We start from the raw sequence: 24,695 nt of genomic DNA, 5'->3' as shown, positions 1-24,695 counted from the left end.
CAACTCCGCTCGCTGTCCCGTTGTCGGCATCGTACCACTCGGCAGTCGCTGCAGGCCCGTCCACACCGCTCAGTCACGCCATCGCTCGTGCGATCGTATAATAATAATAATAATAATATTATCGAGTTATTATAATAATAATCGGATATCGTCGCGGACGTACCTAACGAACGATTTATTTTATATTTTATTAAACCGTTTCGCGTGTTATTGGCGTATAATACCAATGCCCGCGGCGTGCACTCGTTATAAGTTACGACATATCGTTCGGTTCGGTCTCGGTTTTTAGTTTCTTATAACATATTATTATACCGTTTCGGCGTGTCCCGCGCGTGAAAACGACGAGCGATTTCAACCTCGAGCGGCTGTCCGCCTATAAAGTTCGAGTGTCCGCCTCCGTGTCGTCGCCATGGCCGTGCTGGTCGGAGGCCGCGACAACGTGGTGTCCATATCGGCGGCCGAGTCGCTGAAAATGTTGGCGTTCTCCGTGGTCTGGGGCTCGTGGATCGTCGTCAAGAACGCGGCCGCTCGGGCCGTCAGCCCGCTGTGGTCCAACTGCGGTGGCGGCGGTGGCGGCGGCGGCGGCAACGGCGGTGGTGGCCACAGGAACGACGTCGACGGTGACGACGGACAAACGGGTGTCGGCGCGGACGACGACGACGCCGTCGCCACTGCAACGACCGCCGTAGCCACTGCCGGTGGCCCGGCCGCCCGCCGAGCGCCCAGGGACCGTCCGCCGCCGTGTCTGTCCACCACGGTTTACGGTACCCACTCGTACGTCAAAGTCAAGGTTCCATGTTACTGCAATACCATATAATATTATACCTAACTATATATAAAAGCCCATCGTGTCGTATAACTCGTATAATAGGCTCGTGTGTGTAGGTCCCTAAAGTGATTTTAAGAATTTATTTCACGATTTTGGACAAATAGATTTTTATGTTAACACATAAAAAAAAAATATGAATACCATTCTTAACCTTAACAATATTGAATTTACATTCGATTTTTAAGCATTCGTTTTATTCGTTTTTTTCCCGTTCTTTGCGTTTATAATATAAACATGAATTATAAAATCATAAAATTAATCACCGTAATAGTGTTTGTAGTTTGTATTATATATTATGTAAACTGAAGCAAAATGAAAAACGATAGAACATAGATAAATTGACCCGGACGAAGTTGGGTAGTACAGTTATATATAGTGTTAAATAAAAACAATTAAATGAAAATCCGTATTTTTTTAAATGTACGTCATTTGGCGTTATCGTGATTGATGCAAGTCATAAATAAAATGACCTATCTATACACATAAGTAGGTAAATCTTTTGTAATAAACAGTTAACACGTATCTGCCTTTACATGACGAACATTTCGCTTTTTTGTTCCAACATCGTTTTGCAGTTGCTGTTGCTTTTGTCTGTTACCTACATTGACTTAAATATATTGTACATACATAGGTATAAACACTATAAACGTGCATACGCAATAAAAATAATACGATAAAGTATATAATAAACAAGGCCTATTTTATTTTTTCTTTATTTTTTTGGTAGATAAGTTTATGATAAATATTTATTCAAAACACGTTATCTTATAAAATGGAAAAAAATGTACTCAGTTTAAAAGATGCCCTAAAAATTCCAAAATAAAATTTGAATTATTCCAGAGTTATTAATTATAATACTGGAAACCATATCTTACAAAACAGTTTAAACTTTCAAGGTACCTTGCACGTGGCCGATTTCAATAATAGAATATTATATATTTTACTTACTTTAAATTGATATTGTGTTACCACTATACCTAATCGACCACCGATGTCGTACGATTTTTCTTATATTTATATCATTCGAATGTTTACATATTAACTTATATTATAATCGTAATAAGATATAATATTTGTATAGCCATATAGATACAGGCGGGCACTCAGTTGATTAAAAATGTTACAAATTTATAGGCATTATATAAAATGGATTAAATATTTATTGGCTATTACACATTAATCCATTATACATAATTATAATTAATTTAAATAATAATAATTCTCGTTTATTGAAATGTTTTTACAGTGTACTTTCTGATACATTATACAACAATATAATCCTAAGAAAATTGACATGTTCCATAATAAATTTTTCGTTTAAATATACAAACAATTACAAAAATATATATTTTTTTTATATAAGTATACGACTATACGGTAGGTATGGCAATATGTCAATATGGCTGATAATAGTGATGGATATATATTAACAAATGTACAATTGTAGAGATACTGTACCTTCTATATTATGTTAATCATACTATTAATCAATCATCAAATTGAAATATATTATTTATATTTATAAATATGTTTTTATCATCATCATATCTAAATGTTATTCAAGTAGGTTATACGTAATGTTATACGTATTGACTAATTTATCCGCGTTCCGAAATTTCAAATTTCAAATATTAAGAAACCATTTTTGATAATTTTGTTTATTCAAGTCTCGTCATTTAAATAAAATAAATACTAATTGAAATCACGTTTTGTTTCTAATAAAACTATTATTTTTGATATTTTTTCACTCTACAATGTATTTAAATCCACAAGTGCAAGTATTATGCAGTCCATGGCTAATGGCTTTTATTTTATTTAGGGCGTGAAATTTCATTACGTTGAATGCGGCGACCCTAAAGGAATGATTGTTCTTTTACTACACGGATTTCCATCATGTTGGATTAGTTGGCATCATCAAATTCCCACCTTGTCGAAACATTTTCGGTGAGTAACTTATAAATAATTATTGTCTGGAAGTATTTTTTAAACATGACTTATAGTATACCTACCTAAATATTGACATTCAATAATAGTCAATATTATTACCTATTGCTTTTTTATCTATTCAAACTGTAGTCCTATATAATCCACGCGTTCATTTTTATTAGGGGCATCGCGTCATACGTGTCTTATTAGTTAGTAACTAAATAGATTATTTAATAGCCTTAATTAATTTATAAGATCATAAACAATTATAGGAGTGTAGTACTATAGCCAGATGTTTTATAAAAATATTTTGAATGTATACAAACAATTGTATACTAAATGGTCATTTATAAACTATAACACAACACGTTTCCTCATTAACTATATAGATAAGAGAAAGAAAATATTTCATTAAAATTAAATTATTTACCTAGCTGCAGTTATCGAATGATCTAGGTATTTCTTTTGAGGTACTTATTCTTGATAAAAATATGTTTATTAAAGAGAGTGTATAATCTATATAATATTGTATTATGTTTAAATATCCAATTAAGTATATAACTAATATATATTGAAATATAAAATCTTGAAAGTTCTTTTTGAAATGTACGAGTACATTAATAATATAGTTTAGGCTTAAGATTTTAATACTAGTTACCTAATCAAAATTTAACCTTTGCACAGCTACCGGCCAATGGTATAATATGTTGTATATAATAAATCAATATATGACAGTTGATTTCAATAAATTTAAGCATACATAGTTCATTATTTTCAATATTAATAACGTAATAATATTCTTAAAGAAATAAAATATGTCATTATTATAATTTGTTATATTGTTTAAAATTAATTTATATTGATAATTGATAAGACAGCGTAACAATAACACATTAAGGCGTTTAACATATTAGATTCGAAATAATTGCAAATTTTTTTGTAATTTTGGAGGATTTGAAGGATTACTCAAAAGGATAGGTAGATAAGGAAAATTAATGTCTCTTCTAAAATGTTCATAATAGGTGTTTTTATTATAAATCCTTTATGGAAATCGTAAGTATTATTAGAAAGCACAAAACCATGGTTTTAAGCCATATTTTATTTCGATGTTTTTTCTTCTTAAAAAATGAATCCAAGATATGTTTAACAAATAAAACTGTTAATATTATATCACATAATCATTTTTATTTTTTTTAAATATTATTTACATATAGCATGAATTTTATTTGTCAACGTCACTAAAACTTTAAGACCTAATCAATTAGAAACACATTACACAGCTGCTATATACTGTGAATTAAACATAATGTGGTTTTTAAAAGTGTTAACTATTTACATTTGTCATTAAAAATTTGTACTAAGATTGACGATTGATTAAGATGATGCATGAATGCACTTATTTTCACTGTCTTCTCTGCGCTTAACAACAAATCTACGTTCAGAAGAATACAAAAGTTATGAATGGATACATATTATAACTATAACTTATAAGTTAAATCATGATCCGAACAAAACTTACGTTGATACATTTTTAGCTTTGAATTTTGATATTAGAGTGAATTTACCTATTATTAAACTTGATGATAAGAACATTTTAATTATTATTATTATTATTATTATTATTATTATTATTATTATTATGTGTCTACATGTTAAATATCTTACGATATGTAAGTTATAATGCATGTTATGAGTAAAATACAATATTAAACTAAATTACAAATTAAAAATTACCATTATACTACAGAAAAATTGAAATATTTATAAACAATTTATAAACACAAATAATATATACATAGGCATCCTAAATTATGATTGATAAAAGCCAATAGGTAGGTCTATTCACTCTAATAGTATAATATTATTAAAGATAATAACACAAGGTTCAAGCTGATCACGATGTAGAGAAGATATCTTCTCTAACATGGTTTAGATGAACGCAAATTTGCTATAGTTGCGCGTTGGTTAGAAAGAGAAAACAAAATATTATTGTATGCTGACATTCTTTATTCTTTAAATATAATATAATTTTAATTTGTAGTATCAATATTGTATCATCTATAAATGATCATTATGTTTTGATTTTAGCTGGCACTATTATTTTGTTGTTTCTATTTGTTTTAATTTATTTTATTGTAGCTACGGTCCACACACCTCAAAGGATAGGCTTGAGTAATAATAACAATATATCAATAAAATGTAACGTACAAATTTTAGAAGGTGTAAAAATATTTTAATGTAAAGAAGCTTTCAATAAATTTGTTTAACTATCAAAAAAAATTTAAATTGCGCTTACGATATCACCATAATAATCTGAATTCTGATAACCACATCACCGTAAATTACGAAATAAAACGTTTTTAAAATAAACTTGAAAAATTGTACTAAATATGATACGAGTTATATCATATACCTGAAATAGTAAAATGTTATCAATTTATAATATATGAACGATTAGTATTAATTTTTAAATTGTTTTTTTTTTATTAATTAATAGATAATACTGTTTATAATATACACTAATGACTAATATCCAATACTGTCTATATACCGACGTTTTAAAATTTTTATAAAGATTAAAAATATGTATACGTAGAGTAATAGTAAGTATATTGTAGTATAAAACTTTTTTTTAATTTTAGTTTAAAATGATAGACATTACTAAATGCTAATAATTATATATATTTTTTAATTCAGAGTGATTATATTTTAGTGTGATTGCTGTAGACCTAAAAGGTTTTGGCGACTCTGATAAACCGTCAGCACGTAAAAGTTATCGAGTGGAAAATCTGGTCAACGAGCTATCAGTGTTTTTGTCAATGCTAGGAGTGGACGACAATAATAAATGCCACGTGATTGGTCACGACTTGGGCGCTCTACTGGGTTGGTATTTGGTGCATCTGTGGCCAAACTGTGTCTCAAAATTTGTAGCCATTTCATGTCCACATCCCAATGTCCACTGGGAGTACTTACCTCCGTCAAGTTTCTTTAATAAAAAGTAAGTTGATCTGATAATACCACATATTTTGTGAGCAGTATAGGTAACCAGGTTTGTACATAAAATTTGAAAAATCTAAGCAAAGGGAACAAGAAGGTTATGTAAGTGTGTACTGAGTTTGATTTATATGCATGATTAACGATTATTACGTTCGTTGTTTGTTTTTCTTTTTATCACAACTGATACTGAATACATTCTAATATTCTATTACTTATTTTAAAACGGATTTTATGTTTTTTTTATTATCCATCTATTATTGACGTTTTGTCAACCTAATGGTATTTTATTACAATAAATTATAGTTCATAAAAGTAAAATAAATTAAACAATGAGATTACATCGAATAAATAATTTTTTATCATTTGAAATTCAATTTTAATATATTGAATTTTTTTAAAAACGAATTGTTTCAGAAATTTAAGTTAAAAATAATGTAAGAGTATGGGCATTTAAAAAATTACAGAATAATAATGATAAAGGAATATTAAAATATATAATTTGTTTTCAAAATAGTTTATAATTATTTACTGTTAAAATAATTATCTAACTGTTTACAATATACCTTGGTGGGCAGATGGTAGTAGGTACATTTAATTATATTTTATATAGGTGACAGTGAAAATGATGACTTATCAATTTATTATAGTTAAATATTATATATCCTTTAAACTTGAAAACCTCGAATTTTAAATACTTAAAATAGAATAATTTTGAATATATATTTCCTTGTAGAAAATAAGGGTTTAAATTGATGACAACAATACAATTAAACGTATACAATTTTGAGCTTGTTTTAGTTTGACCAAATATTATAAATGCATTGTGAAATATCGCGTTAGATAGGGATAGTGCAATATATAGGGACTTGGTAGAGGTGAAGTATACAATGAAATAGGGTTTTAGTTATAAATATAGAATCACCAAAACCTAATCAAATAAAAACAAAATTTCTTACTATAGAACTTGGTTTTTAGGTAGATAGAAATTAATAATTATTTAATACTTCATTGTTTGGAAAGAAATCACATAATCTAGAAATTTATTTTTATTTTCATAGTTGGATTTGCTTCAGTCAACTTCCTTATTTACCAGAAATGGATGCTTTGCAAAGTGATCTCAAAATAATCAACCAGTGTTATCAACACTTATCTAAAACTAATCAAAGCGATGACTTATCCTACATCGATGCATATAAGTATACATTTTCAAGAACAGGTAATCAATACTTAATACCAATAATGACGTAATAGTCTTACACTTCACTTAAGCCATTATCATACTATTTTGTAAACAAAATTACCATTATCCTCTATGGGTTATTGAAATGTTTGTGTTTTTTTAGAGGATTGGACGGGCGCAATAAACTATTTCAGAAACTTACCGTTCTATAGGATTGAGCCTCGGAATAGCAATGATTCTTTAAATAAAGAAGAAGACATGCTACAAGTTCCGTGTCTGCTCATCACTGGTAGTAAAGACGTAAGTGTGCAAATGGAGAGTTTTATCAAGTCCACAGAGTTTCTTAAAACATCTACTGTGAGAATAATTGATAACGCAACGCACTTTCCTCATCAAGAGCAACCTAAAGTAGTTAATGATCTATTGATATCATATTTAGGTAAGTTATTAATTATTATTAATTATTATTAAATGTTTAACAAATTACAGTTATACACATACAGGTAATATAGTTCCTCTCGGCTCTCTTTAGCTTTTTTTATTTATTCCCATGTTATTCAAATTACTATGATTATGTTTTTATAATTTATAATAAATATAAATATATTAGGTAAAGCTAACCTTTAGATACTTTAATACAGGTAGGGAACATGCAATAATATTATGCGTTTATGGTCTCCGAAAATAGGTACTACCTATATATCAACTGATTAAAGTTTGTTTTACCAAAAAAAACTATAAATAATAATGTATACGTTATTATTTGCATCGCAAGCACTAAATTTCGCATATTATTATGTATACTTATGAAATTTTTTTTTTTTTTTACTTATACACTAATATAGGTATATAAGTAAATATATATTATTAATATACCTATTCTAGTATCTAGTACAGTATATTACTGTAGATACCAGTTATCAGATTTATAAAAACTATATTCATCTAATTGTATATGCTACCTAAATAATGATTTAATATTTCTTTCACCTACAGTGTTAGGTATAATACCGTAGATATATTAATAGGTATGTGTATAAATTAAATATATAATACCAACGAATCAAATTGTGTTAGATTATAAATTACAATAATCTTGTTGGTGTCAATAAGGTTAGGTGCATCATTAAATAATTTTATAAATACATATTCTAAATGTATATTATATCGATAGCTTACTTAAAAATACTTATAAATTATTATCATAAAATACAAGTACAAACATAATTTTATCTAAATGTATTAAAATTTTTATTTTGTTTCAATACTTTCATGATAATGACTATGTATAATTAGTAAATACCTATAATAATTAGCAGTACCTATTAAAAAAAAGTATAATTTAGTCCTAGTAAAACAAAAATAAGTAAAATAATTTTTTTTCATTTATGTAATGTATTTATAATTTTATATAATTTTTTCATTATTTATTATTTTTATAAAATATCTATACGTAAAATGATTATAATTCGTAATAACTTGAATTTAAGATATAAAACCGGGACCTATATAACCTATAATAACTAGTGTAGGCGCAATTAATAACTAATACCTACATACTGTAAAAAAAGAAGAAATAATAACCTTCACGAAAAAATACGTAGAACTGCAACTTTTTTAACTTGTATATTATTTTTTATCTTAGTTGAATAGTATCTACTACTATATAGGTACGGCTTACCTTCTGGCGTTGATCAATATTTTATGTTTTGATGAAAAATGTAGGCATAAGAAAATAAATCGTGACTTGTCATACTATAATATTGTAAATACTTTATACTTCCTGTTGTTGTTAATTTATGATTATTTTTAAGTATAAGTACCGCAAATTACTTATTACTACCCACCCAACGACCAATCTACCAATTACTGAAAACAATTCTAGGGAATGGTATAGTTATTAAAATTATCACCACTTAAAGATTTAGTAATTATCTTATAAATTATAACTTATATAAGTATAGGTATAATATGTATGCATTTTTTATGTATTATATGTGTGCAATTGTTTTAAATTAATGTATTTCTGTCTTAGTTCGCGTAAAAGTAGTTGAAAAAGAGCTTCCACGACAGAATTCTAGTGGCTTAGTTGGACGAATGAAAGATATTGTTTCGTCTACAGTTCAGTACGGAAATACATTGAAAGACTCGGTGCAAAAGAGAAACATTTTACCAACCACAGTAATGACATCATGGCAGAATTAATCTTCTTTCATCAAAAACAACAATGCCCACATTGGTGTAAATGTATTTATTGTATTGCAATAATGATAAAATTAAGATCAATGCTATTATGTATTATACTTATTATACTTACCTATTGTTTACTAATATAATAATTTTAAAAACTTTTTAAATGGTAGGTACAGTATTATAATAGTATACACGCGTGTTATGCATTTACCTATATTATAATGATGATGGGCGATAAAATCGTTCACATCACGTGTATATCTATAACTTATAATTACTTTTGTCTATAGTGCAAGTATTGTAAATTATTATAATAAGCTAAATTTAAATTAATATAAACTATAATATAATTGTGAGCAATCTAACTAAGCTTCAACAGTTTATAATAAGTTATATAGCTATTGAATTAACAAATGTTTTTTAAAGTTTATTTTGTTATAAAACCTGAGAATTAATTTATTAATATACCTTCTAATACATTTTATTATATACTGCAGCCTTTAATATTATTATTTATAGCATTTTAATTCATCATTATAGACATCTAATGAATTTACTATATACTATAGGAAGTAAATATTAATAATAAGTGAAGCATGTATGAATCAAATTACTCATGGTCGTGCAGATGGACTGACTATAATTTCAATTATGTTCTGTTTTATATTCTAAAAACACTCAAAACTACGTCGTTATTTAAGTCTAAGTAGTCTAACATTATATGTATATATAATTCTATAGAAGTATAATCGTAGACTTGTATTTTAGATACTTAAGTATAATATTATACACGTCGTAATTATTTTAAATAAATTAACTAAATATCAGGCAAAAATAAAGTTTTTATTGGATTGACAATTTATACAATTATAATAAAATAGTAAAAAAATAAAGCAACAATAAATAATATCATGTCAAGAAAACTATAGTAAATTTATAAAACAATACAACAATATATAATGTGAAAAAATGAAAAAATACATATTATAATGGAACGAAAGAATAAAAAAAATAATAATGCTAATTAGTAAACACATGTATATAAAAATCCATTACAAAAATAAAATAATATGAAAATTGCAAAATAAGCTCATAGTTATAACTGCATTTGAAAATATAAAAAAGTGTATTTTAATAATATGTAATTGTACAAAAAAATTATTGGTTATAAAATGTATTTACATTTTAAAATATAAATAGGTATGTAATATGATAAATCACAACAATACTATTGCAAAACAAATCCAATAAAATTGGTATAGTATACCATATAATGATGGCGAAAAAAAAATACGAGATGTATAATAACAACACATGAAATAGTACAAAAATATGAATAAAAAGAAAATCGATTAATCCAAAATCATATGTGGAGGATTCCTTCTTCGGCGTATAATTTATATAGTTATAATGATGATATTATGATATCATTATATTATTATGTGTTTATATTTATATTGAGCAGTGCATTTCTTCGTGGTGTACTTTTTAAATGTTTTTCATAAATCAAAATTACGAATAAATAAATAATTTATAAATATTATACTTTGTACAACATAAATTTCATCGTTTTAAAAAATGTTGATGATTTTTGATAGAATGTTTTCATTTTAACAAGGTTAATAACCTTCACTTGCATTTAACATTTTTTTATGATTCTAATCGAGACCGAAATCCTTTTAGAGAAATAAAAATTGTATATTTTTCGTGGTCTTTTTTTTTGTTTGGAGAAGGAAAAAGGTCCGAGATGGAAAAAATTATATAATGAAATATGTATAATTAACTATATGGTCGTAACAATAAGAATATTGTTTGTACTTTACGTGGGTGTATATTATATGAAAGCTAATAGCTATACAAAAGACGCGAGTGACATGTAACTATAATATATAATAAATCTATTCAATGATGCATCATTCATAACATTATTTGTATAATATAAAGAGTTAATTTTTTTCAACTTTTAATAACTAGGGAATAACCACTAATCATATATATATATATATATAAGACTATGTTATGAATGCATTTTTAGAATAAAACGATGTAATATGATTTATATATTTTTTATTTGTAAGACTGGTTTTAACCGATACTTAAATTAGGGAACAATTAAAACTAATTATAATTAAAAATATAAAAATTCTAAAAATAGCGCCTAAAATTATTGAAATTTAACCTAAGTTCCCAAAAAAAGTTCGAAATAATACCTGAACGCTAATAGGATTTTTTTTCTGTATCTTATACGCATTTACGTCATCCACGCTGTACGGTTTATCGCCAGCTACCATCATTGACGGTTACGGGTACCGCCACCACAACAACATTGCTTTCTGCCGAAACTCAGTATTCGTCTCCCCAGTGCCGACAGAAAAGACCTGCGTTTAGGTGTTAGCGGTTCTGCTACTATTTCCGCCGCGTCGTTGCCGGTTTCCGTCGCTTCTTCTTCATAGATATTTATTTCGTTTACTTCCTCCATTATATTTTCGTCCGATGTTGTGATCATTAGCGAGTGCGAAGACGGCCTTAGCTCAGAGTCTGATGGCGACTGTTGCTTTAAGTCTGATGATTCTAATTTTTCATTACCCGTTGACCCCTTTAGCGTCGAGTACGATGCCGACCTCAGGTCCGAGTCCGATAGCCACATATCTTTCAAGTTTGACGAGCTCAATCGTTCGTCGTCCGACGACCATTTTGACTCCGTTTGTGGTAACGGCCTCAGATCTAACTCCGACCGCCACGTCCGAATGAATTCTGACGATCCGGGCGGGTCATAGTCGCTTGCCCACAATGACCCGGATGTCGATGTCGACTTTTGCTCGGAATTCGATAGCCATGTCCGCACCAAGTTTGATTTTTGTAATTGTTCGTCGTCGCTCGACCACACTGACTGCGAGTGCGTAGACGATCTCAAATCCGAATTCGACGACCGTGCTATGACTGACGGCTTCAATTGCTCATCGTCACCTGACCACTTCAATTCCGAGTGAGGCGCCGACCTTAGATCCGAGTCCGACGGTGGTGGTCTCAACTGTGAATCCGATGGCAAAGGCTGCTCTAAGAGTAAGTCCAACGACCCCATGTATACCGACTGTGATGACGAAATAGACGTGATCCTACAGACGGATCTTGTTGCGATTGTTTTTATTGCGGGATCTAATTGCATGTCTACCGAGTGCAGCTTTGTCGATTGATGCATCCACGGCGACCGGACCGGTAGTTTGTCTTTTTCATCGTCGTCGTCTGTAGAATCGTCGTCTGAATCACGTGTCACAGAAGACGATCTGCCTTTCATTAAATATTTCGATTGAATCGCTGCCGAACGTATATGATCGAGTAGCTGATTCCATCGACTGGTTTCCACTGCCAATGGTCCGTTTGCAGTAAGTTCCGTTGTCATTTCATCTCTATTGCATGAGCCAGTTTCCATGTTCGTTTGCGCATTACCGGTGGTGCTCCCAACTGCCGTTCCTGGGTCGTCCGAATACCCAGTTTGGTTTTCATTTTGTTTTCTGTTTTGCATGACTGTTTGTTTTTTGAGAGACTTACTAATTATTGTTAGAAGGCTCTTTCCGACCTTTACCAGCTTGTAATATATTGCTTTTTTACAATATTATAAGTACGATTATTACTTAACTGTTTTAAAATCGCCTTTTTACGAAAGAAATATTTATCGTTGTTAAATGATATAAAACAATTATTTTGTAAGAGAGAATGAATGGCAGGAAATCTAAATTAATACTGACGACAAACGTTTTGTGTCTTATTATAATTCGGAACCAGACGAATATATTATTATAAACATTACAGTGAATATCTCCTAGACAACAGGACAACGTACAAAATGCAGTAGGAGTTTTGTAGCCAGACCATTTTTTTCTAAGGAGATTATATATATATATATCTACTCCATATGCAATCTGCTCTATGTCAATAATTTTTATACTTATAATTTTAATCATACGATTACGTGTCTTAATAAGTTAGGTAAAATTAGATTAGACATATTTTTTTATAATTGTTTTAATCAAGTTAATTATAATTTATTTAATTAATAAAAATCATACATATATCTGATTATCAAGAAATAACATTCAGATTGTATTATTTGTTATTTATTGTATTTCCGTATTATAAATTATAATATTATACTTTGTAATGAATTTATTTTTATAAGACTCAGATGTTAATTTTAAAAGCAAGTTTGCACAACGGATCAATTTTTGGTAATAATTAGTTTAACTTCACATACTTATTGGCTATTACTATAATAAATAAGTAAATTAATATCAGTACACATTAAATATTAGGTATATACATTATCCATTATCGTTTTTCGTATATAATGATTTATTATCATAGAATACAAATTTAACTGATTCGAATACCTACCTATATTTAAGGCATTTTTGAGAAATGCGCGTTAATACCTACTTTAAAAATATTTTTTCTTTATATTTTTATTCCAGAATACTAAATACTTTTTTTTCGTTTTATCGTTATATTTAAACAAATAATATTGTAATTTTGTTTTCGTAATTTTTCAACGACTACGCTGTTATAGCAGATGACAGACAATATTATATTATATACCTGTAACTCATCATTTTCATTGTCATCCACACGATTGTGCACCTGTATTAGACTACTTAAACTTATTTCAGTATTCGATAGATAAACTCAGGCTAATCTATCGTTTCTAGAAAAAAATAATCAACGATCTTACTGATGATGATCCTGAATTTTTGTATTCCATTCCATTCTGTGTTCCCGTGTGTAGACAAAACTCTAATCTTTACATTTTCTTATGTATACAGTATATACTATAAGCAGAGGTATTCAAACTTTTTCATCCCAAGGCTCCTTTGAGTCTTCACAAAATGTTGACGGCTCCCAAATTAAAAATGACAAAAAAATCAATGTTTATATGAATGTAATTTATATTTTATACTAATTATTTATTTACCATATTACATATATAAAAAAATTATAAATAAGTAGTTATTGTAAAAAGATATATAACAAAATATTTTATGTTTAGTCTTAGGAAATATAACTCAATAAAATAACAATAATATTAAATAAACAAAATTACTTATTTTTTTAGTGAGATTGATGCGCTTGCTTATGCTTCATAATATGTTCAAATCGTGGCTCAAGTTTTAAGACTTACGCGACCAATTAAAGCTATATTTAGTGAATGATTGTTGTAGAGTGTAGACTGTAGACAATTCATCGTTTCCCAAACGGTGTGCCTCAATGATAATAATAAACGTTTTTCGTAAAAATATTTTTTTAATTAAAAATAATTTATATTAAAAATATTTTAAAATATTTATTGGTTTTCAATTATATGACGCGGCTCCCTTCGACAACTCCCGCGACGCCCCTGGGAGCCGCGACGCACAGTTTGAATACCTCTGCTATATAGGTTAGTAACAGTTATTCAAATGTCAACTTTCTTTTATACTTTATTCGATCAATCAATTTTTCTACTGATTTTTCGTTTTATCCATGTATTATTGTCTTTTTTCTATTACCTATTATTATTATTATTATTTTCTTCTTTTTTTTTCTCTTTTACCACCAAATTATTTGTTTATTAATATTAATCCTATATTTAGCCCGTTTTGTTTAGAAAAAAAAAAAATAATAATAATAAATAAATATCATATCGTAATCGTCGTACGCGCCGCCGCGGTTCCTCGGGGTTCCACCTACAGTTCGCGGTAAGTTATCGCGAGCGCTCGCTCACTTGCACACACACGCGGAGCGCCCGAGACCAAAGTGCTGAACCAGCGTCGGTCTACTCGCTGTCCGCGTCGTCCGCAATTAGTTCGGCAGTCCACACCGCGCTCAGTCAGTCGACGGCACGCCACTAGTGCGATCGTCCGAATTTTCATATTTATTTTTTTTTCGCAACGACACGTATCTCACACCCGCGTCGTTGCGTTACCGCGCCAGTAGTATATATTGGTACTATTACACCCGTTAGAATTAAAATATTTATTTTATTTAAATCGCGTCGCTGACAACATATTATAATATCGTCGCGTTTGCCTATATATACGCCTATAACAATATTATACGCACTATATACATACAGTGTTCGTCGTATGGTCGCGGGTTTGTACTTATATATAGTCGTACGTCTCCGCCGCGATTCGTGTGCCCACAGATGAGTTTCCGGTGACGTTCGTGCCCACGCGTTCGCGGTGCAGATAATAATTTACTCGGGCGGCCACCACTCGAGTCCACCGCGATGGCCGTGCTGGCCGGAGGCCGCGACAACGTGGTGTCCATATCGGCGGCCGAGTCGCTGAAAATGTTTTCGCTGTCCGTGGTCTGGGGCTCGTGGGTCGTCGTCAAGAACGCGGTCGCTCTGGCCGTCCGCCCGCTGTGGTCCACCGGCGGCGGCGGCCACGGAAACCGCAAACGCGCGGCCGCCGACGGCGGCGTTGTCAGAGACCGGCCGCCACCTTGTCTGTTCAACGCGGTTTACGGTACTCACTCGTACGTCAAAGTCAAGGTTACATACAATAAAATGCAATACTGTAATATCATACAATATACAATATATCATATATGCATAGCCTTTGCTCGTCGGTGGAATTAGTGGGGGGGGGGGTTAGGTTAACCATAATTATTATTAGGAATCAATTAAACTCGAATTAGGAAATAGTTTATGGTTTAATCTTACGTTTTTAATAATATTAAATGTGTTTTAAACACACGCACTAAACTAACATTATATTATGTGTATAATTAAATTTTAATATCGGTATCGGTATTTGTGAGAAAATCGTCGTATTACATATTAAGTATATTAATATACAACAGAGCACACTGTTATTATAGTGTTATTAAGTAATAAGTGTCATCCTGGCCGATTCTTTTTGGGCCTGTGTAGTGTGTATACAATACCATACAATAGCATGCTGCTAAAACATTTATGTAGTCATAGCTAGTATAAGTATTCAAAATTGTCTAAAAATATAAATACTATTTGGGTTTGGGATCTTGGTTATCCGATTCTATGATACTCTTAAGTGGGCAAGACTCTGTTCGCTGTCAAAAATGACATTTCGCTTTTCGCCCAAATATTTCAAAACTACTTAACCTTTTCGCCCAAGAATATTATATCACTTTTTCACCACATTTTCATATTTTTTTGTACAAAAATTTTTTTTTAAATATATTGTAATATTTTTAACACAAATCTATATATTCTATATTCTTGATACTATGTATTAAAATAAACTTATACAAATAGTTACATATGTATAAATACACAATATATTTTTGAAGAGTGATAAATGCCGTCTCCTCGTGGTACACTTTGGATAATGTTTAATGGCTTTATAAAACTAATGTACACAAATAAATAATAAAGGGATTCCTAAAATGTGTATTTCAAAAATGTGGTCGAAAAGTACTATAATATTTTTGGGCGAAAAGGTAAAGTAGTTTTAAAATATTTGAGCTAAAGCGAAAGGTCATTTTTGGGCGAAAAAGTCGCTCCTCTCAAGTAACATCCTTGTTGCCCAACTATTTAAATCAGTGCAGGATAATGAGTTACGTGATTTTTCTTTTTTAGACCCAACAAGACGATTGTGTTGTATCTCTTTTGAGTCCTATCCGAATTCGATTGCTTATAATATAGTACTTGCTTGGCTATGTGCTACAACTATCTATGTGTAATAGTTTATACACGTCTATAGTCTTTGTCTGTGAAAAAAATAACAAATATAAAATACTGCGTTGTACAGGTTAGATACCTTAATTCACGGGTAAATCGGCGTCAGTGTACTTCACTTTGTGAATTAATTCCACTGAAATAGCACTTTTTGTTTATAAAAAATTTCGATTTTAAACATCAATATCTTGTCTCTTATTTTTATTAAAGTTTTGTCATGTGTGCAAATTCAATAATTTTACACTACATTTTGTCTCCATTAAACACATTATTTTAATGCATGTTAAATACTCAAATAAGTCAAATGCTCATGAGGTATTTTTAAATCTGCAATTTTAATAATTCAAACTTAAGTTTAAGTATTATTGGTACGGTTAATGACTATTATTTTTTATTCAGGGTGTCAAATTGCATTATGTTGAATGTGGTGACCCTAAAGGCACAATTGTCCTTTTGCTGCACGGATTCCCATCTTGTTGGATCAGTTGGCATCATCAAATACCTACTTTGTCAAAACATTTTCGGTAAGTATAACTAATTTGTTTTAATTATAATCCATGGTTATATAATAATCATTACTACTACTTTATACTCGAGCTGTAAGTTTAATAATCTAAAAAAAATTGTATAAATATTAAAAATTAAATAACTTAAATATGCATTACAATTTAGCCAAATATGCGAAAAAGGTGAATGTTATGACTCTCAAAAAATATAATAAATTATTTTATTTTAATAAACCATTGTCGAGATTAAATTTTTCTAGTTCTTTTTTTACAATATTGTACTATTTATGTAACCTTTTGTTCTGTTGTTCAAGAATAAGAATAAAAATCAAATGTAGTAGATTCCAACTTAAGTAGTATTTTTTATTAATTTATAGGGAATAATTATTTTCAGCATATTTATATACAAAAAGAATATTTTTTAAATACTTATTTGTTACAATATGTTAGCCTGATTATTATAATATAATAGGTCTAGTAAAATCATACAATCATACTAAATGCACTGAATTTTCTATTAGTATATAACTATAGGTAATAATATGTCATACAACTTTTACGAATTACCTATGTCAAATTGGTAGTATAGAATATGATAATATATCAAGATTTTTTCTTAGCTTAATTTGACTTTCGGACATGTGATAATTATAATGTGGAAACATGTAAAATATGTACTTAGATATGTATGACATTTCTATTTACACAATTGGAATTACGTATTATGTGTTTATAAATTACATTTGTTTTGAGTCTAATAATTTAAACAATAACAATGTTGAACAATGGACATATTATATAATACTATTATCCTCAGATAAATGTTTATTTTTATTTTAAAATCACATTTTGCACGTTTCATGGTAGTTGGTACAATCATCTTATAATAATAATTAAATATTAAAACAAAATATGACCTCTATGGCTCATACATAATATTATGTTACAGTTCATGGTTCATGAACCTCTTATTGAAATGTACATGGTGCACGGTGCATCTAGTCTTTTGACTTAATTTATATTTCAGATTATATAAAATTATAATGATAAATGAACGTTCTAGTTAAAAAAAAAAAATAATTTCAGAAATTATATTAGAAATTGTGATTTATTAATATCTTTTATTTTTATATATTTAATACGTATATACGATACCTATTAGCTAGTAGGTACTACGTTTATTTGCTTGTATACATATTGATAAATTGTGTACCTATACCTATAATGCAGTTATGTTTAATACGGCTATAATAAACAGTTAACATCATAATACTGTAACACGGTTGATATTATGTTCAAAATAATTGGAAACATTCAATACCACAGCGAGGATGAGACAGGAGTTGCTCGGTCTTAGCAATGATTTTTTTTTATTAATGGATATTATGAAAATCATTTATTTATTTGTGCTATTCGTTTTTATTATTAAATTTTTAGACATGCGCATGCACAACTTCTTTTATTTTTAAAGAAAAAACATTTAGTTTTACATTATTAATTTTTCCTTTTTTTTTTTTTAATTTTAGCGGCTGAATTTCCTTAGGTAAAAATTATTGAGTGATAATATTTAGAATGATTAGTATTTTAGTAATTGATCGTGAAAATGGATGATTGTAAGAAAGAAAGAAATAAGTTCTACTGCGCATGTACGTTTAAGTATAATAATAAAATAAAATCATTATGCATATATTTATGAATAAAAAAAATCGTGGTTAAAATCAATATGGTTAGAATTCTGATGTTGGGTACCTAAATAATAGGGATAGTATACAGAAATTAACCAATTTTAGAATTGCATATAGCGCTGTACGATTAGGTAGTACACAATTATTATTAATATTATTATCAGATGGCATTTTTTAATCAAGACTTATATATATATGACTTGTTTATATCGACAACAATATTTATTAAATATCTATAATTTTATTTTTTTGTTTCTTATAGAGTATAGACTATAGATAATTTATGTTATTAGATGTATGTTTTATTAGTTGGAAACCACAAATACATTATTTAATAGCCTTAATTAATTTATAAATGCACAGTACAGATGTTTGTTTTATATTTAGTAGTACCTATACAAACTTTGTATTTAACAAGGTCATTTATTAACTAAAACATCTAACACGCTTCCAATTAATATGAAAATAAATTATGTGTAATACCTTTTTAGCTATTATAATTAATATATAAATGTACTCTTGATAAGCACTCGTTTATTAAAAATAGTGTATTTATTAATAGACACGTACTATATATGTTCTATACATGCAGTACCTATATGTACCTATATGTGTAATGCCTTCAATTTACCGTAATTAATATTCATATATAAAATATTAAAATTATTTTTCGAAATCTGCATGAATATGAATAATAGAAATTAAGTTTATGATTTAATACTAATCGATATTTGGCCTTTACTTGATTATAACGGCAATCAGTATATTATTATATTATGATAAATCAATAATATGACAGTTGATTTCAATAAATTTAAGCATAATAGGTAATTATTTACCAGTATATTATATTCTTCTAAAAATTACAATATATTACTATAATAAATTACTAAATTAAATTGCTTTAGTAAATAATTAATAATTATATTATTAAGAGAGCATAACAATAACGATTTTCTTTAAGGTTTTCTTCATAATTGATTCAAAAGGATTGCAAAAAAAAAAATGTAAAAAAATTGGTGCTTTACATTACATTTGTTATGCAAATTACAAATGGCACCACCATGTGCTATTATCCGCAGAATAGATTCTATTCTGCAGTAATTATACTAATAACAGCTAGGTAGGTACTATGTAAATGTAATAGTGTAATCACGGAATTCGCTGAAAAAGTTTTTTCAATGTTTTTATATTTTCCCTAATCTCTATTATGATGTATTATAATTAAATATTGCAATAATTATCTGATGTGTCATAATAATGGTAACATATCATAACCATAAATACAAAATTCAATGATTTAAAAAAATATTTATACTAAATAGGTAATATGGTCCAGATTATTCATGAAATATTTCATAAGAACGATTTATACAATTTTTTTTACATTGTATAATTATCATTATCAAGTTTACGAATAGGTTAATTGCGGATACCACCTTATTACAAGACTTCATTAAGTCATATGAAGTATGTGATATTAGGATATCATTTATCCTATGTTTTAAAAATTTTAAAGGAATAGAGAAGATATTTTAATTAAAATCTCCAATATGTGTACCTATGTGTTTACATCATTTAATATCAGTTATATAGCATGCTCGTATTTCTAATATGCTTAAATATTAAGTTGTAATAATTAGAGACTGGTGCAACTAAGATGGGAGGTTTTGGAACTCGAGTTCCCCCCTAGAAAAATACTTTTATGTTATTTTATTTATATTATTTTTTTTTTTAGATTCAGAGTGGAGGGATAAATCTATTGATTTTATTTTACCTAATATGTTTTTTTTTGTGGATGAATACACATACTGAGTTATCGATAAAATGCTGCGAATTTCACACACGGGGGTGGTTTAGATATAAAATTAGATCTTATTTGTATTTTAAAGAGGTCAAACTTAAAAATTGTCTGTGTTTATTTTTATAATCGAAAAAAAAATTAAAAATTAAAGTAAAACCGAAATTTTTAATCCAATTTTCGACAAAATTGATTTTATTTTTTTGATATAACTCAAAAATTATTAATCGTAGATAATTAAGGTACTTGAAATATTGCCAAATGTTTATGTTATCGTTTTTTATTTATGATAATATTTTAAAAATATTTCGACAATTTTTGAGCTATTTATTAGCTTAAGAAGTATTCAATTTTTTTTTTATAAATGTCGATTAAAAATAGCTACCCATATCAAAGAAACAAATCAGTTGGTTATATAGAATCTATTGGCTATCTATAGGCTGATATTTAAAAATAAATAAAATCCTTAATGCATTGTTGTAAGAACTTATACAAATAACTTATATGATATAAGTTCAAAATGAAAGCCATCATTCCATATAATAATTATGTACATTTCGTAATTCAGAGTGATTATATTTTAGTGTGATTGCTGTAGACCTAAAAGGTTTTGGCGACTCTGATAAACCGTCAGCACGTAAAAGTTATCGAGTGGAAAATCTGGTCAATGAGCTAGCAGTGTTTTTGTCAATGCTAGGAGTGGACGACAATAATAAATGCCACGTGATTGGTCACGACTTGGGCGCTCTACTGGGTTGGTATTTGGTGCATCTGTGGCCAAACTGTGTCTCAAAATTTGTAGCCATTTCATGTCCACATCCCAATGTCCACTGGGAGTACTTACCTCCGTCAAGTTTCTTTAATAAAAAGTAAGTTGATTTGATTCGATAATATACAACAAATATCACCAGGTGCGAACGCAGGAACAAATTTCTGTTTGAAAAAATGTTCATAAATATCATACTACTAATTAATATTCATACTGTATTTATTATTTGTTTCTGATTTCTGATTTCGGTGGGAGGGGGGGGGGGGGTTAAACACCCAAAACTTCCCTTTGGGTTCGCGCTGATTATCCCAAAAAGCATAAATATTTGAGGTCCTATATTATTTTAAATCTGAAAACAAATTATATTTTTACTTTTTTTTATCATTATTATTTATGATTTTTATGTTCAAAAAATTGTTTTAAAGACAATATTGTACATTTTAGATTCCGACTTTCAAAGCTAAATATTTTGTTGAGAATTAAAATATACATTGAAATTCTTTGAAAAATATTCTGCTTAGGAAAATCAAATAAAAAATAAAAGTAGTAACTTAAAAATAGTGATTGTTTACTGATATTTATCATGTAGTTTACAATACACCTAGGTATATAATTTTAGTTGTATACTTATAAAGTTGTTTAGATTCAAATATTGAAATAGATGAGTATCTCCTAGCAGTCCTAGCTTGGACAATCGTAATATAACTTTTAAAATTAAATAGATAGACAGTATAGTCCCAAAGGTTAGGGGTAAACCAAACCAAAACTGTAAATTATATTACAGACAAAGGGTTTTATAATTTATTTTTATTTTTTTAGTTGGATTTGCTTCAGTCAACTTCCTTATTTGCCAGAAATGGACGCTTTGCAAAATGATCTCAAAATAATAAATCAGTGTTATCAACACCTATCTAAAACTAAGCAAAGCGACGACTTATCCTACATTGATGCATATAAATATACATTTTCAAGAACAGGTGATCATAAATTAATACCAATAACGACGCTTATTAGTTTTACACTCCACTTAAACCATTATCTTAATATTTTGTAAATAAAATTACTTTTATCCTCTATGGGTTATTGAAATGTTTGTGTTTTTTTTAGAGGATTGGACTGGTGCAATAAACTATTTCAGAAACTTACCGTTCTACAGAATTGAGCCTCGGAATAGCAATGATTCTTTAAATAAAGAAGAAGACATGCTACAAGTTCCGTGTCTGCTCATCACTGGTAGTAAAGACGTAAGTGTACAAATACAGAGTTTTATCAAGTCCACAGAGTTTCTTAAAACATCTACTGTGAGAATAATTGACAACGCATCGCACTTTCCTCATCAAGAGCAACCTAAAGCAGTCAATGATTTATTGACATGGTATTTAGGTAAGTGTTTATGTCGTTGCCTATTATCTTAATCTTATAAAGTTAACATTTATTGATACACAAGGTGTATAACTGTAATAACACATACAGAAACCATAATTTAACTTTTTTTATTTATCCGTAAAGTTATCCAAAATAATGATTATATTATATCGTTTATAAATATATTGGGCGAATAACATATTTCACATTCCTATGCACTTACTAGTGAAATAATTTTTTTCTCGTATAACTAATAATAATTCTTGATCTAATATAGTAATAATATATAGGTACTACTGTAGTAGTAGTAGTGTAGTAGATTCTACATCAGTATTACCTAAACAGTTTTTACTTAGTGCCAATTTTGTTGTTCAAAAATCTTACACCACTCCCCTGATCAATTTTTAAAAATTATTTTTGTTGGTCTGCAATGTTTGCATGGCAAGTTATTTTAATCCAAGCGTGTCTTAAACATTCGTCAAAAAAGTACACAAATTCTGAGTATGAAGTGACAGATTAATTTATTCTACTGTCGTTGTACCTATGTGATATTAGTTTATAAGCTATAAATAAAATTGATATTATCCTAAGGAGATGATGAATGCGCCTTATTTATCTCCGAAAACCACATTTGATTACGATTTGTCGATGTGTGTCGATAGTAATTTGTGATAATAATATTAAAAAAATGTATACAAGATAACTACGTAAAATAATATAATGACAAGTAATGATGACACAATAAACTACATTAAAAATATAAATACGTGCAAAAAGATTATTATATTTTTCTTGACATGTTATGTATTTTTACCTCTCTTAATGCTAGTAACTTGCCTACCAGCATTAAAAATTATGGTTATACAACTTACTAGAAGTTTACTCTAAGCATTTTAAATTGTTAACGTTTTAATTATTATTTGATATTATATTATGCGTAGATCTGACATCTTATACAGTGTTTTTAAAATTTTATACAGAAAAACGTGTTGATAAATGATAATTCACGTATAAAATGACTAATCCTTATTTTTGTCGTATGAAATTTTGAAGAACTTGTAAAGTTGTACGATTTGTCATGTTTGTATGTTGTATTTATTATTTTAGCATATTTGTATTATCTTAAATTAATGTATTTCTGTCGCAGTTCAAAAAGTTCAAAAAGAGCTCCGACCACAGAACTCTGGTGGTTTAGTTGGACGAATGAAAGATATCGTTACGTCTACAGTTCAGTATGGAAATACGTTGAAAGATTCAATGCAAAGAAACATTTTACCAATCACGGCCAACACATCCTAGCAGAACTAATGTTATTCATTCTTAAAAACAATATATGAAAAATGTTATCATCTACAGACTGTAACAAGTTGTTAATAATAATATTGCTTAATTTTAAGATAATCTTAATAAATTTGCTAAATTAAAGGTGCAGTGAACACGTGTATCCATCTATGTATACGATCGTTCACATCACGTGTACCTAGGAAGTTAATTATATATAGTTTTATCTACGTTGTTATTATTGTGAATTATTATAATAAGGTAAATATAAATTAATAAAAGCTATAACATAATCGTATGTGACCCAATTGAGCTTTAAAAGTGTATAATCTCGATATCTTATACATAGTCCATAGTACGACGTGCGTATGAACAATTGTTTTAAAAGTTCACTTTGGAAAAAAACCGAACAAACTTCTTTGTTAATGAAGCTATTTATAAATAGATATGTTTTTAAATTGAAATGT

The 24,695-nt window shown here is 28.6% G+C and overlaps 2 protein-coding genes across 2 annotated transcripts; both read left to right on the top strand.

The window, feature by feature from the left end:
* The first annotated feature begins 41 nt into the window (after positions 1–41).
* Positions 42–9,614, top strand: LOC132930480 (epoxide hydrolase 4-like). The gene is made up of 6 exons (XM_060996387.1): positions 42–790; positions 2,649–2,773; positions 5,469–5,753; positions 6,811–6,968; positions 7,096–7,371; positions 8,968–9,614. The coding sequence occupies exons 1-6, from the start codon at positions 410–412 to the stop codon at positions 9,135–9,137; spliced, it is 1,395 nt and encodes a 464-aa protein (XP_060852370.1). The 5' UTR covers positions 42–409; the 3' UTR covers positions 9,138–9,614.
* Positions 9,615–14,881: 5,267 nt separating this feature from the next.
* Positions 14,882–24,692, top strand: LOC132930481 (epoxide hydrolase 4-like). The gene is made up of 6 exons (XM_060996389.1): positions 14,882–15,654; positions 17,221–17,345; positions 21,398–21,682; positions 22,402–22,559; positions 22,690–22,965; positions 24,095–24,692. Exons 1-6 carry the CDS (start codon positions 15,388–15,390, stop codon positions 24,244–24,246), a joined length of 1,263 nt encoding a protein of 420 aa, XP_060852372.1. The 5' UTR covers positions 14,882–15,387; the 3' UTR covers positions 24,247–24,692.
* Positions 24,693–24,695: the final 3 nt, after the last annotated feature.

The sequence above is a fragment of the Rhopalosiphum padi genome, chromosome 4, assembly GCF_020882245.1.
Source record: "Rhopalosiphum padi isolate XX-2018 chromosome 4, ASM2088224v1, whole genome shotgun sequence".
Taxonomy (NCBI): domain Eukaryota; kingdom Metazoa; phylum Arthropoda; class Insecta; order Hemiptera; family Aphididae; genus Rhopalosiphum; species Rhopalosiphum padi.
The sequence above is the reverse complement of the archived record's forward strand: the minus strand, read 5'-3'. Positions and strand labels throughout refer to the sequence as shown.

Excerpts from the sequence above, each read along its gene's own strand:
- LOC132930480 (XM_060996387.1), top strand. The coding sequence starts at position 410 with ATGGCCGTGCTGGTCGGAGGCCGCGACAACGTGGTGTCCATATCGGCG. Across the intron at positions 2,774-5,468 it reads ACCTTGTCGAAACATTTTCG|TGTGATTGCTGTAGACCTAA; the intron begins GTGAGTAACTTA and ends ATTATATTTTAG. Across the intron at positions 7,372-8,967 it reads TCTATTGATATCATATTTAG|TTCGCGTAAAAGTAGTTGAA; the intron begins GTAAGTTATTAA and ends TTTCTGTCTTAG.
- LOC132930481 (XM_060996389.1), top strand. The coding sequence starts at position 15,388 with ATGGCCGTGCTGGCCGGAGGCCGCGACAACGTGGTGTCCATATCGGCG. Across the intron at positions 15,655-17,220 it reads ACTCGTACGTCAAAGTCAAG|GGTGTCAAATTGCATTATGT; the intron begins GTTACATACAAT and ends TTTTTTATTCAG. Across the intron at positions 21,683-22,401 it reads TCAAGTTTCTTTAATAAAAA|TTGGATTTGCTTCAGTCAAC; the intron begins GTAAGTTGATTT and ends TTATTTTTTTAG.